The following is a 13,205-nucleotide window of genomic DNA, read 5'->3' as shown; positions in this document are numbered from 1 at the left end:
CCAAAACCCCTCCGCAATGCAGGAGAGCGCCTTCTTCTGCCTTCTGCCAATCACTGTTTAAGGCAAAGGGAAACCGCACCAAAGTCAGGCCAAGGGAATGGACTGATGGGTGGGGGCAGTGAGCACTTGGGGCCGCTGAGGGATGACTCGGGCTCTCGCGGGGCTTCACACACCCAGTCAAACACCATGGGCCTAGTTCTGTGGACTGTGACAGAAGATCGTGGGGCTGTGGTGTGGAGCTGAGCTGGAGAGGCCTTGGGAAAAGGCGAGATGGCCCAGAGCCCAAGAGGAGCACAGGGCTGGAAAACAGAGGAGAGGAGGGCAGGAGGGCACCTGACCAGGAAGCAGAAACCACAGCCTGATCAGGGCAGGGTGATGGGGGACAGATGGCACCTTCCTGGCCCTCTACCTGTGTAGAATCCCGCCAGCAGCCTCTAGCTTTAGACGGTGCTCTCAGAAGCGTCAGTACCTTGGTTTGGCATGGCCCATGTACCCCTAAGACACTGGGCAAGGTCACCTGGTCCCCACCAGGTTAAAGACTCTGTCCCCTTAGGTGGTACCCCTGAAGGCCACTGTGGCTGTGCCCGAGCTGCAGCTCTCCACCAACTGGGTGGACTTGGGGACCTGCTTTGTGAACCAGGGGCATGTCCGGGAGGCCTACCTGATGAACCTGAGTGGTTCCCGGAGCTACTAGACTGCGCTGATGGGTATGTCACACTCTCCTGTCTGTCCACTGCTCCCTTGTGTGGTTGGGCCGAGAGCCCCAGGAAAGGGGCCCATGTGTCCTGTCCCTGCAGGCTGGCACCACCTGGGAATTCCTGCAGAGATGGCCAGTTCATCAATCCCAGGGGATCCCCAGGGATCCAGAAGGCCAAGAAAAGCCAAGACCCCCTTAAAGAAAAACAATGTGGAAGAACTCACTCTCCCGGATATCCAGACGTTAATACACCACAGTACCCCAGAAAACGTGGTGTGGGCGCAAGAATGACACAGTGGCCAAAGAAACAGGAAAGAGAGGCCAGCATCAAACCCACATACCCAGTCACCTGATTGATGATGACGCTGAGAAAAGTGGGGGGCGGGGGGAGGGGAAGCATCTTTTTAACAAGGGATCCTGGAAAAGTTAGGCATTCGTATTTTTTAAAAAAGAAGAAAGAAATTATAAAAACAATGCTAAGTAAAGTGAAATGGCAAACTAAAGGGGCAAGAAGATATTTGCAACATGTATAACTGACAATGAACTTGTAAAGAACATGTAACGTACTCCTGCAAATCTACGAAAACAAGGACAGACAACCCAGTACAGAAGTGGACAAAAGACCCAACTAGGGACTTCACAGACGGGAGCCCGAGGGGCCAACACATTTATGAAGAGGTGCTTGACCGCCTTAGGAAGGAGGGAAGGGTACATTTAAACCTAAGGTATCACTACACAACCATATGATTGGGTAAAATTTAAAAAGTCTGATAATGTCAAGCATTATCAAAGAGGTGACACAGTGCTGGCAGAATCCTTCCAGCAAAGTCATTTGAAGTGGGGTGTTGGCACGTGGCTACTATGTCGCCCAGCACAGCTCACAGATGAGGGCCCCACAGAAAGGGGGCATTTAAAGCATCCTGCTGTCCTCTGAACAGATACTCTGTGAGCTCCCTTTGCCTGGGCAGTCCTGGGGAACTAGGTAAAGAACAGAGGGACTGGAAAACGACACTGACAGGGGAAGGTGTGGGCACTAGCTTCTTGCTGTCCTGGAGTTTGGGGACATACACTCAAAGCAGTGTGCTGGGGACAGGGTGCCAGAAGCCACACTCCTCTGTGCTGCCCTCTAGTCTAGCCCTGGAGACTCAGGGCCTCCCTGCCCTCCCTGCCTGAGGACACTCTCTTCTATCCTCTCAGAAGCTCCTCCCTTACAAGTTGATGATTTTCCAATAAACTAGCAGAGAGAGAGGGTGGGGAGGGGAAGAGCCAGGCCTTGCTGGAACCCAACCCCTCCCAGGGGAAGAGGAGCTGGAGGCCAGGCCCAGAGGTTTCTGTCTGGCTAATGGGTGAGGATTCCTGGACTCTGCCTGGGGAGCCTGCAACTGGCTGGGAAGGGCAGACTTGCCCTCAGGGCAGTTGGGCCTGTGACCCAGGTTCTGGGGCTTATTCTCAGGGTGGTGGTGGTCAGAGGTCAGCCAAGCTGGAGCCGTCAGGGAGAGCACCCCTGCAGAGGAGGCTGAGATGGGTGATCCCCAAGGCCGTGCTGTTTTGAGAGCATCAAAGGAAAAATGGAGTGAGAAAGCCCTGTGCTATGTGGTACAGATGGAAGTTCTCATTATTCCTTCACATTCCAGCTGTGGCCTCAACAGGTGCATACAGTGGGACAGTGACATGTGTCCTCAGCCTGCACTGGAGCGGGAAGCCCACCTACACGAGTGGGTGCCTGGGCTGGAGGATGCGGCCAGTGTGGAGGCGCTCTCCTGCCCTTGCCCGCTCCTGGCCCTCACAGACACAGCCCACCCACACCTCACCCAGAGAGCTCCTGGCTGTCCCCAAGGGTTAGCTAAAGACAGTAAGGACTCTGGATGAGCCTGTCTGACCCACTATCCTCTGAGCCCAGGGTTCTGGGTCTCCAGAGATAGTCAATTTGATGTAGCCATCTCAAGGCCAACACGGTACCTTTATTAGAATTCACCACACCTAGCACCCTGCAAAGGTACCACTTTTGGATCTCAAGGGCTGACCTTGGAGCAGGACTGACCTGCCTCCCAACCTGGACTAGGCCTGGAATTTGTGGCCTGGAATCCACGGCCTCATACCCAGCCACCCAACTCCACCACGGTCATCTGAGGGCCTGGCCCTCAGTCCTGCCATCTGCTCAAGGCCTCTTCCAGGTCCACATCCATCATTTTGTTGAGAATGGTGTTCTTCACCACTTCCTCAGACTCCTCAACGCGTGACGTAGCCTCAGCCGTCAAATCCTGGCTCGTGGTACTGAACAAGCTATTAGAGAACAAGTCCTGAGCCGGACTTTTTGGAGCAGAAAAAGCAGCAACTCTGGGGCAGCTCCTGCCAGCACTGGCCCTGCATTCCTGAGAGGCAGGGCTCCCCCACACCTGTAGGTCATGAGCCTGTGACAGCCCCTTGGACCGGGCCACTTCCATCCCCTGACTCCAGCCAGACCCTTCTGTCTTCTGCATCTTTGGAGTTCTGCATGCCATCTTCATCACAAGCATTTACTGAGGCTTGTCACATGCTAGTCACAGTATCAGCTGCTTTATGTGGGTTTATTCCTCCCAAAAACCCAGGGAGAAAGAAACACTAGGCTACGTATTTCTAACCTGTTCATGCCTCCGGTTCCTCATCTGTGAAATGGGGGGCAGTGGCAGGACCCACCTTGCACATAGTTATGGTTAGGACAAAGTGTGACAAGGCATGCATAGGACAGGACCTGACATGTAATGTTCAGGGTCTTGCACAAATAACGTTCCCTCCCTTGCTCCTGGGAGGCAGCCCTCCAGCCCAGTCAGGCAGCCAGGAGGCAAAGAAAGGGGAGGACCTGGCCCAGGCTGGGTCGGGGGAGTCCGGCAGGATGGAAGAGCAGAGGCTGGGCTAGGGGAGTGGGTGGCAGCATCCAGGAGAGCTGGGGAGACTATGCTGGACACAGTGGCTCTTGTGTCACTGGCCCTTTGGGGAAAGGAGCAGGGTTGGACAGCACCTGACATCCTCTCTGTGCTAAGTTCCAGAGCCCAGGGGCCTCACACACCTACCTTGTCTGAATGGAATAGTCCTCCAGATAGTCAGAAAGGGGCTGATCACATGTTTCCGGAAGCATGGAGCAGAGCAACAAGGTGCAAATGGCGGAGACGCAGCAGAGAGAACTGGAAATGGTGGTGAGGCTCTGGCTGATGAGTGTCAGGGATAAGATGGCTCCAGCCGCCCAGGCCAGATACACCAGCCCCAGACCCGTCGCCCTGGCAGGAAAGGTCAGAGCCTGTCTGGGGGCCTCCTGGAAGGTCAGAGTGGAAGAAGCAGCTCCCCAGCACTCCACCCAGCCCCAACTCAGTCAGACCTTGGAGAATTTAGCTCTCCATTGATTCAGAGTAGGCAGTCATTTCTTCTGGGCCTACTTCATGGAGTCAGGAGTGGGAGAAGGAGGACCCACACAACAGTGAGGGGGTTTGTGGGGAGAAGGCCGGGCAGGAGGATACGGTTGCCCGTAGCAATGTCTCCTGCAGTGAAGGGTCTGAGCCTCAGAGTGGGCCGGACACGTCTCAGACACTCAGCGCAGGGCGGGAACTGGAGTCAGACCACCCAGGGCCAATGCTAATTCTACCCCTTGTCCTATCTGACCTTGACCCAGTGCCTTCCCCTCTTTGGTTTGTCTTGAGAAGGGCTAATGAGGTTTAGGAGACTTTTTTGTGAGGTGGAATAATCCATGCCAACTTCTCAGCACACTGCCATCGCCAGGTGAATGCCCAATCTTAGCTGCTGCCATTCACCTCGTTATTGTCCCGCCTCTCACCATTCCCCCGGCCCCCTCCCACCAGGCTCGCACCTGAGGACAGTAGGGAGGAGCTCGGCGGTGTAGATGAAGAACACGGTGACCGAGGCGGCCAGGCTGAATTGTCCAAGCAGGACCATCAAGACCATGATGGATTTCAACTCTGTGGCCAGACAACGTGATCACCTGAGCTTGGGGCCGCCCCGCCATCAGGCCAGGCAGGGGAGGCCTGCCCATCAGCTCTTGCTGATCCCTACCAGAAGGCACCTGAACAGTCCACCCCACCACCTGGTCAGCCGACTCGGGCATTCGGTCAGAGGATGGTCAGTGTTCCGAGGCCCAGTCAGGCTGAGAGTTAATTTTTGCTGCATCTGTTCATATTTAACCACCAGACGGGCCATGGATTGGAGTCAGGTGGCAGAAGGCAGCCCACTCTCCTGCCTGCACAGGGACAATTGCTCTGAACAGCATGTCCTGTCCCAGGCCTCCGAGAGCTGTGCGTGTGGAACCTGTTGGAACCACTCCCACCCGCCCACCAGGGGGCAGGACAGTGCTCTAGCAACCAGTGCCTGCTCCGGAGGTGTCGCAGCATCTGCATGCAGGGCAGGTGGGCTCTGGGGGCAGGAGGCTGACTCCCAGGGTGCCTTGTTGGCAGGACAGGACAGGAGGCAAGAGGGAGGGGTTGGACAGGAGGGAGGGGTTGGACAGAAGGCACAGGGGGTGGGGGGTAGGGGGTTGGGAAGGGTGGGCTGTACCTGAGGGGAAGATAAGGGTAAGCAAGTTTATGAAGGTGCCTTGGAAGACAGTCACAGCCAGGCTCCACTTCCTCCCGATCTGCTCGAGAAGAAAGATGCAGCATAGCCGGGCGGGCACCTCCATGATGCCAGGAATCACCTGGCTGATGTGGATGTTCACACCAAAATCCTTCATCTTGAAGCTCAGCGTGAAGTAGCTGTGACCGACCGTGAACCTGGAATGAAGCCGGGAGAGAAACACTCAGAGAAAGCAGGAGAGAGACCACACACAGACACACGCACACGGACGGGGCGAGGCGTGGAGACAGAAGCAGGGTAGGGGAGTAGGGTGGGAAGGGAGAGAGAAATGAATACCGATCTGGGATCTGTGGGCCAAGCCAGGGTGCTGAGGCCTTGCTCCTTTGCAGCCTGGCCACACCTCATTCTTTCACCGGAGTTTCCGGTCCCCACTCGCCAGCCCTGGGGACTCACCACACACAGCCCATCACCAAGGTTATCTTGCGCAGGTGCCTATTGTTATAGAAGTCCAGGACTGAGGCCTGTGATATGTTCTTTTCAGGTACCTGTAGCTACAGGACAAAAAGGACCAACCAGAGGCAGGGCAGAGACCCCCGCTTGTTCCGGCCCCTACAGGACTCGCAAGGCTCCCCTGAGCCCCCAGTGCCAGCCTGATCTCTGGCCTTCCCCTGGCAGGGGTAGATTTTCTGTCACTGTGCCTCTCAAGCAGTGGGCTGGGGATAGCCTCTGGGCCAAGGTCCCACCTGAAGAGGCCATTCTGAAGCTGCCTGCCCTGCCCCGCTCTGGGCCTGAGGCATCTTACCTTGTCCAGAAGACTTAAAGGAATAGTCTTCTTGTTCACACTGGCTGCATAGCGCAGCACCTGCTTGGCCTCCTCCACCTTCCCTTTTATCATCAGCCACCGAGGGGACTCTGGGAGGACCCTGCATGGTACACACCCCCTTATCTGTCACTTCCAGATGCCCCACCAGGTGGGCCCTGTCCCCACCTCAGCGGTGCCTGTCCTGTTCCAGCGTGAGGTCATTCAGCTGCTGGAGGCCTTGGAGGTGGCCATCCACCTTGAGACATCCTTCCTCCCTCCTTGGCAGTTATCCCTTCCCCTGCCCAAGCCACACACAAACCCCTGCGGCCCCGTGTCCCCCTGCCCATGTGCTGTCTCGGCCTCACTGTCTCTTTCCCCTCTGCCACCTGTGAGAGCGCTCTACTTTCTGTCTCAGGGGTCTCCCCCCCACACCCCTGACCACCACCCAGGCGTACTAAGGGCACCGTCTTCCACGCCCACACCCTCTACTGGAGCCCCATGCTCATAGCTGGGATTAGCACTGTGACAAAGTCACCTCCTAGATGACTCCATTTTCCAGGTCTTCCTCCCTCCTCAACTCCCTGCCACTCCACAGAAGCCACCTCAAGATCATCAAGGCCAACAAACACTTCAGCAGCCTCTTTTTTTTGGCCTTCAACCCTGTGCATTCTTTGTCCTTCAACCTTGCCTTTCCATGCTTTGCCTTCTGGTTTTCTGACCACCGCCCTGGTGTCTTATCTACACCCAGCTCTCTCTCCCCTCGTCCATAGGCACTTTAGCCCAGGGAGTGAGTGTTCCACCCACTCCCCCCCTCCCAGGACCCTTCACACCCATCAGACCCCACCTTGTGCGCGCCCTGTGCCCCTTCACTCACCACACGCAGGAGACGAGGGAGAACACGGGGGCCCCACCCAGCAGGAACAGCAGCCGCCAGTGGGGGAGGCTGTAGGCCAGCCCGGTCAGGAACACGGCCCCCAGAGAGAAAAAGCAGTGCTCCAGGATGATGGCGTGGGCCCGGTGCTCCCCCATCAGCCACTCAGTAGCTGTGTGGAGGCCAAGAGGACAAGATCACGGTCAGCTCAGGGTGCCCAGGGCTGCCCCTGCACCCAGCTTTCTGAGATGCCCCAGCCCTGCCCAGGACAGATCAGGCTGGGCAACAGTTCTTCTGCCTGCTCATGATCTGCCCAAGGTCCAGAGACAGCCTTCCAGAGCCGGTAGAAGAGCGTCCCCTGTGTCCCCCCAGGGCACACCGGAGGCCGCTTGCCTGACCTCCCAATCATGTATATTGCCTCCAGGCCCTTCTCAGCCTGGCTGTACCCCCTGAACACCCGCTGCCTGACCATCTGCCTCTCGCTGGGAAGGCCTGGGTGTGAGCACACTGGCATGTGGCTGCTGCACGGGCTCACTGAGACTAGGTATCCCTGTCCTTGTCTTCGCTCAGTGCATAGGCGCTTTGGCGATGTAGGTCAGCCTCTGCAGAGGGCCCAGGTCCCTCTGGCCAGGCTCTCTGGGCTCTCTGGGGAGCGCAGCCAGAGATGGCGGCTGTGGGGCTGAATGAGTGCTGGGCACTGGAGGCTTTCCTGTCACACTGGCCTGGGTGGCATCCCAGCGCCCCTCTGCTTCACTGCTGTGTGACCCTGAGCAAGGTGGGGGACTTCCTGAGGCTCAAGTGTCCTCCTCAGCCAAAGGAATAATAGAATAGTGCCTACTGAATAGGGTTGGCAGTACAGACAGAGGACTTAGGGCTGGCTTGGCCCTCCTTCAGGGCTCAATAAATATAAGCCATGTGCAGGGTGTCAGGGGACATGAGAGGAATGTGTGGGGTGCTAGGCAGTTAGAAGGGGGGTGAGGGTGGAAGGGCACTCTGGGCACAGGCTCTCCACACCTCCAGGCAGCCTGAAGTGGAGGCTCCTTCCTCCACTCCCAGCGCGACTGGTTCCACGGGGCAGCACGCCCCACCGGCACGCACTCCCCACTGCTCCCAGTGCCCACTGACCCGCTCAGCCCAGCCTCACTTAAAGCTACGCTGCTGATGCTGTAGCCCGTCAGTGCCTGGAACGCCCCGAAGCGGAAGAACAGGTACTGTTCAAAGCTGTTGACGAAGGCTGTCCCGAAGCCGAAGATGATCAGCCCCAGGATCGACAGCAGGATGGAGGGGTAGCGGCCGAGCCTGGGGGCAGCGAAGGGAGGCTGCGCCGAGCACGTGGACCTCCATGTCTACCCCAGCCCAACCCACGGGCCAGGTCCTGAGCCATCCATGGGCCTCCAGCGTGCACATTCCCTCACCTGCCCCAGCTTGAGACTTCTCAGCTCTGAAAGCCCATGAGGAGGGGGCAGGGGTATCCCAGGGACCAGAAGAGACTCTGGGAGACTCACCTGTCACTTATGAACCCGAACAGGAGAGACCCTATCAGGAGGCCAGCCAGGACCATGGTCTGCAAGATGTCCGCGTCCACGTTAATTTCCTCATCACACACCAAGTCAAACTGGGGATTAACGCAGGGATTGGCCACAGGCCTCCACCCAGGGTCAGCCTTCTGGTTCCAGAGACTGAGCCTCCTCCCAGGGTAGGCCTTTAGGCAGAAGGGGCCTGGGACAGGGACAGGTAACTGTAGCAGACCTCAACTCTGTTCCCTCAGCCTTCTATCCTACATCCGGCAGACTCTGGGTGTTAGGCCTGAAGAGAGGGACCAGAGGTATGGGCCAAGATGGGGGGTTGATGGACAGGTCACTGAGTAAGGGCCAGCATCATGAAAGACCCTTTCTCCAAAACAGAAGTTTGGGCCCCAGCCTAGAGATTCAAATTGGACACGTCTGCGCTTTGAAGGGTGCAGGTTGCAGCTTAGACTGAGAAACCCTGTAGAAGGTGCCCGATCAAAGCTGCTTCTTTCTTCAATCCCCTGTCTTCTGAGAGTTCCGAGGCCAGAGCCGCAACTACAGAAGCACTCCCCCGGACAGATGGCAAACCCTGCCCTCCGCCTTCTGCCCCTACTCCCAAACCCACTCTAGCGTTTTGGCTAAGACAGGGTTGGACAACAGGAATCCTAAGTTTCTGCCTTGGCCTTTCCTCTGCAGGGTGACCTTGGGTCAATTGCTTCTCGTCCCGGAGCCTCTGTGTCCCCACGTGTTGGGTGAACGTGAGGGCCCATCTCTGGGCCCCCGGGAGAGCTACAGATGACTCCGGACAAGGCACACCTCATTGATCACCGACCGCGTCTTGCTCTTAGGATAGATCCACCCATTGTGGCATAACTGTGTGTAGTTGAGGCCAAACTGGATGATAGAATCCAGATCCCAGGTGACAGGCATATACATGAGGCATGTCATGAAACTACCATTGGTGTCCCGGGGCAGGGTCAGGTTCAGCTGCTCAGCCTCCGACAGGTTCGGGCCCACTGCCAGGATCCAGCTGGTGTTGCAATAGGGCTTCTGGGCTGTGAACACGAAGATGTCAGCAAATGTGAAGAAGGCTGCCAGGATGTTGGGAAGGAAGGTGAGGGCCACCAGCCTCCGCTGGAATGTGCCAAACTCCCCCAGCGCATCCATGATACTGGCAAACTTGTCATCCTGATTGGTTTTCATGGCCCTCAAAGTACGTAACAGCATCTCCAGAGAAGAGGGACAGGAGGATTCTGCTGACTCATGCTGGATTGAGCCCCTGGAAGAACGCTGGGGTTTGAGCTCTACCCCCAAGTTGTCTTTGCTTGCCATCTGTTCAAAGAAAGGATGCAGCTCAGTCGCTATTGATACCACGTCCCAGACCTCAGGGGCTGGCATAGGAGCCACTGGCTAGAAACAGGCCTCTCTGGCTTAGAATACTGTGGACTCCAACCTTGCTGTTCTTTGTAGTTCCCTCCTTTGCTTCTAAAATTTCTTAGTCCCCCATTGTCCCCCATTGGCCCACCCATCCCGATTTCTTAATATTTTAGAAAGTGCTGTGCTAAGTGCTGAGGAGTTCTCCTACAACTTCCCCACAACTGAAGCTTCCTTTGCACGCGCACACCAGGATACCATCAGGCTTACAAAAGCAGAGTTCTCCAGACAATGTTCTTTGCAAACAAACAAACAAACTCCCACCCTCCCAATCTGGATTGGGAGTGGCCAGGAACTAAGGCTCAGAAGGTGGGTGGCTGGCAGCCTTGGCCACAGAGGTAGGAGGAGCCAGAGCCATGGAAACAGTAGGAAGACACACAGCAGGGAGCCAGAGCAGAGGCAGGTAAGGGAGGGGTAAGGTAGCAACAGTGACTGCAAGGCTACCACCTTGAAACAACAGCAAGGGGTGGGGTGGGAGCCGAAACTAAGCTCAAAACTCTGTTTTAAGGCGAAACCCTCAGCAGGGCGGAAGCGGTCCCGAGTGAGGGCATCTCTTGGCTGCCAGCAGAAGCAAGCCTGCTCTGAAGGGAAACCTCTGCAGATTAAGCCAGCAAGGCTCTTATAGACTAAGATCAAGCCAAGAGCTCAAAACAAAGATTATCACACACAGGAGAAGGCAAGCCCTTCTGAGTCAACAAAAACAAGAAACAGTAGGGTTAGCCTGAATTCACGATTTTACATTGATACACGTGTGTAAGGTATACAGGGTCTGACACAAACAATGCCTCCCCCTTTTTTACTCCAAAATCTTTTATTACAAAGTCATCATAAGCGTGTAATTCTGCAACATCACAAGATCACACTCAAGCATGCCATATGACCTTTTAGGGAAATCGTTCAAATTAAAACTATATTACACCCATAGTTTCGCCCTACCAACCACACTCAAGCAGGCGTTACTTCTGCCGGCACCTGTGTTTTCCATCTCTGTCCGCTGAGATGGCCTAAAAGCAATGAGTTTAATAGTAGCAAGGCACCTAGTACTCAGATCTCGGTTTCTGAGTAAAAGAACCAGGGTTCTTTGGAGGAGGGAAAGTACAAGATGAGTTTGGAATATCTTATGGTGCCAGAAAGTAAGGAGTGTCCCCAATATGACAGGAGCATGTCAAAAGGACACAGGAACCAAACAGAAGGAGGCTCCAGTGGTCAAATCTGGGACAATTTTAGCAACAAAATAATGATAGTAATGAATAACCCGTAGAACAAATACATCTGAATCCACACTGATAAAAATAAATAACTGGGTAAATAAACAGGAGTGAAGGGACAGCTCTTCCTCAGTGTAGAATCCTAATTGATAAACATGGAAGGAATGATGGAAATAGGATGGAAATAGGAGAAGCAGATATTTGCACAGCCTCAAAGTACCTCCCCACAAGATACCGTTTGATTACAAAGGGGAACATATAAAGAAGGCCCTTGGCAGAGACCACCTCAACCGCGCGACAGAAGTTAAGATCACCAGTAACGGGACGTGTTGACGGGTTGTACCCCTCCGTGTCATGCACTGAGAAGGGAACATTGGCACTTCCAGGGCATTCTTGCCAAAAATGCATAATGTTAACACAGTCATAAGAAAATACCGAACAAATTGAGAGACGGTCTACAAAATAACCAGCTAGCACTTTTCAGACGTGTCAAAGTATGAGGGAGGAAGCCTAAGGAACCCTCCCAGACTGAAAGAGATGAAGAAGACACGGCAGCGTTATGCAGTGCGGGGGCCTGACCTGGATCCCAGACGGGGAAAAGAACAGTCGTCACAGAACGATTAGTGGGACTATTTGCCAAACCCCAATAAGATCCGTTAACGTTAGTTAACAGCATCGCGTCAATGTTGATTTCCTGGTCCAGATCATTGCATTGTGGTTAAATGAGATACTCACATTGGGGGCAGACAGGGGAAGGGTGAAGGGGAATTCTGTGTTCAGGAGTCCCTCCTTCCCCGTGGTTTTGCTTTTCATGGTTTCGGTCAACCAGGATCCACAAATATAAAGTGGAAAATTCCAGAAACAAACAAGTCATAAGTTTTCGATTGCATGCCATTCTGACTAGCGTGATAAACTCCATGGCGTACAGTTCCTTCTTGCCTGGTGAGTCTCCCCTTTGTCTGGGGTCTCCACGTCATAGGCAGTCACTGAGTAGCCATTTTGGTTTTCAGATTGCCTGGTATTGTAGTGCTTATGTTTGAGAAACCATTACTTTACTTAATAATGGCCCCAAGGACAAGAACAGCGATGATGGCAATTCGGATACACCAAAGAAAAGCCGTAAACTTTGTCATAGATGTGTATGGAGAAGAAAGATCAGTATATGCAGGGTTTGGTACTCTCCCCAGTTTCAGGCATCCACTGGGGGGTCTTGGGATGTATCCTCTGCAGATAAGGAGAGACAATTGTCTATTTTTGCAACTTTTTTTTTGTCATTCTAATACTTTTTAAAATTTAAAATAGTTTTTGCCCTGGCTAGTATGGCTCAGTGCATTGAGTGCTGGACGGTGAACCAAAAAGCCACTGGTTCCATTCCCAGTCAGGGCATGTGCCTGGGTTCTGGGCCAGGTCCCCAGCTGGGGATCTGTGAGAGGCAACCAATTTCACCTCTCTCTAAAAATAAATAAATAAAATGTTTTCAAAAATTTAAAAGAGTTTTTAAAACAGGGAAATTGAAAAAAGGACACCATTTCCAATATTAAGAGAATATGAACTGGGAACAAATTTTACAAAATATGTGCAAGACACCTGTTAGGATGGTTTGACTGTTTTTTTAAAAAACTCCAGACTATAACAAGTGTTGGTGAGGAAGTGGAGACATTGGGATCCTTGTTCACCACTGATGGGAATGTAAAAGAGTGCGGCCCCTCTGGGGCAGATGCTTGAAAAATGAAAAATAGAGTTACCATTTGATCCAACCCTTCTACTTCTGTCTATGAGCCCCAAACAACCGAAAGCAGAAATTCAAACAAATACTTGTACATCAAGGTTCACAGCAGCATTATTCACAAGAGCCTAAAGGTGGAAGCAACCCAGGCATTTAAAGTGAAGGAAATTCTGATACATGGTTTCAGGATGACCCTTGAGGACCTTGCGCTCAGTGAAATAAGCCAGTTGCAAAAGGACAAATGTTGTATGATTTCACTTTTCCCAGAGAACCAGAGTAATCAAATTCATAGGTACAGAAAGTAGCATGGTGGTGGCCAGGGGCTGGAGAGAGGAGAGGATGGGGGGTTATCGTTTAATGGTACAGAGTTCAGTTGGGGAAGATGCAAAAATTCTGCAGGTG

The 13,205-nt window shown here is 53.9% G+C and overlaps 1 protein-coding gene across 1 annotated transcript; it reads right to left on the bottom strand.

The window, feature by feature from the left end:
- Positions 1-2,676: 2,676 nt before the first annotated feature.
- Positions 2,677-9,767, bottom strand: SLC22A14 (solute carrier family 22 member 14). Its single transcript, XM_024565941.3, is given in 10 exon segments — positions 2,677-2,980; positions 3,748-3,951; positions 4,536-4,710; positions 5,237-5,451; positions 5,708-5,805; positions 6,057-6,177; positions 6,931-7,099; positions 8,072-8,226; positions 8,433-8,542; positions 9,252-9,767. Coding segments are annotated over 10 exon segments (1,905 nt in total). The 3' UTR covers positions 2,677-2,838.
- Positions 9,768-13,205: the final 3,438 nt, after the last annotated feature.

The sequence above is a fragment of the Desmodus rotundus genome, chromosome 8 (genome assembly GCF_022682495.2).
Source record: "Desmodus rotundus isolate HL8 chromosome 8, HLdesRot8A.1, whole genome shotgun sequence".
Lineage (NCBI taxonomy): Eukaryota > Metazoa > Chordata > Mammalia > Chiroptera > Phyllostomidae > Desmodus > Desmodus rotundus.
This window is presented reverse-complemented; position numbering and strand designations above follow the sequence as displayed.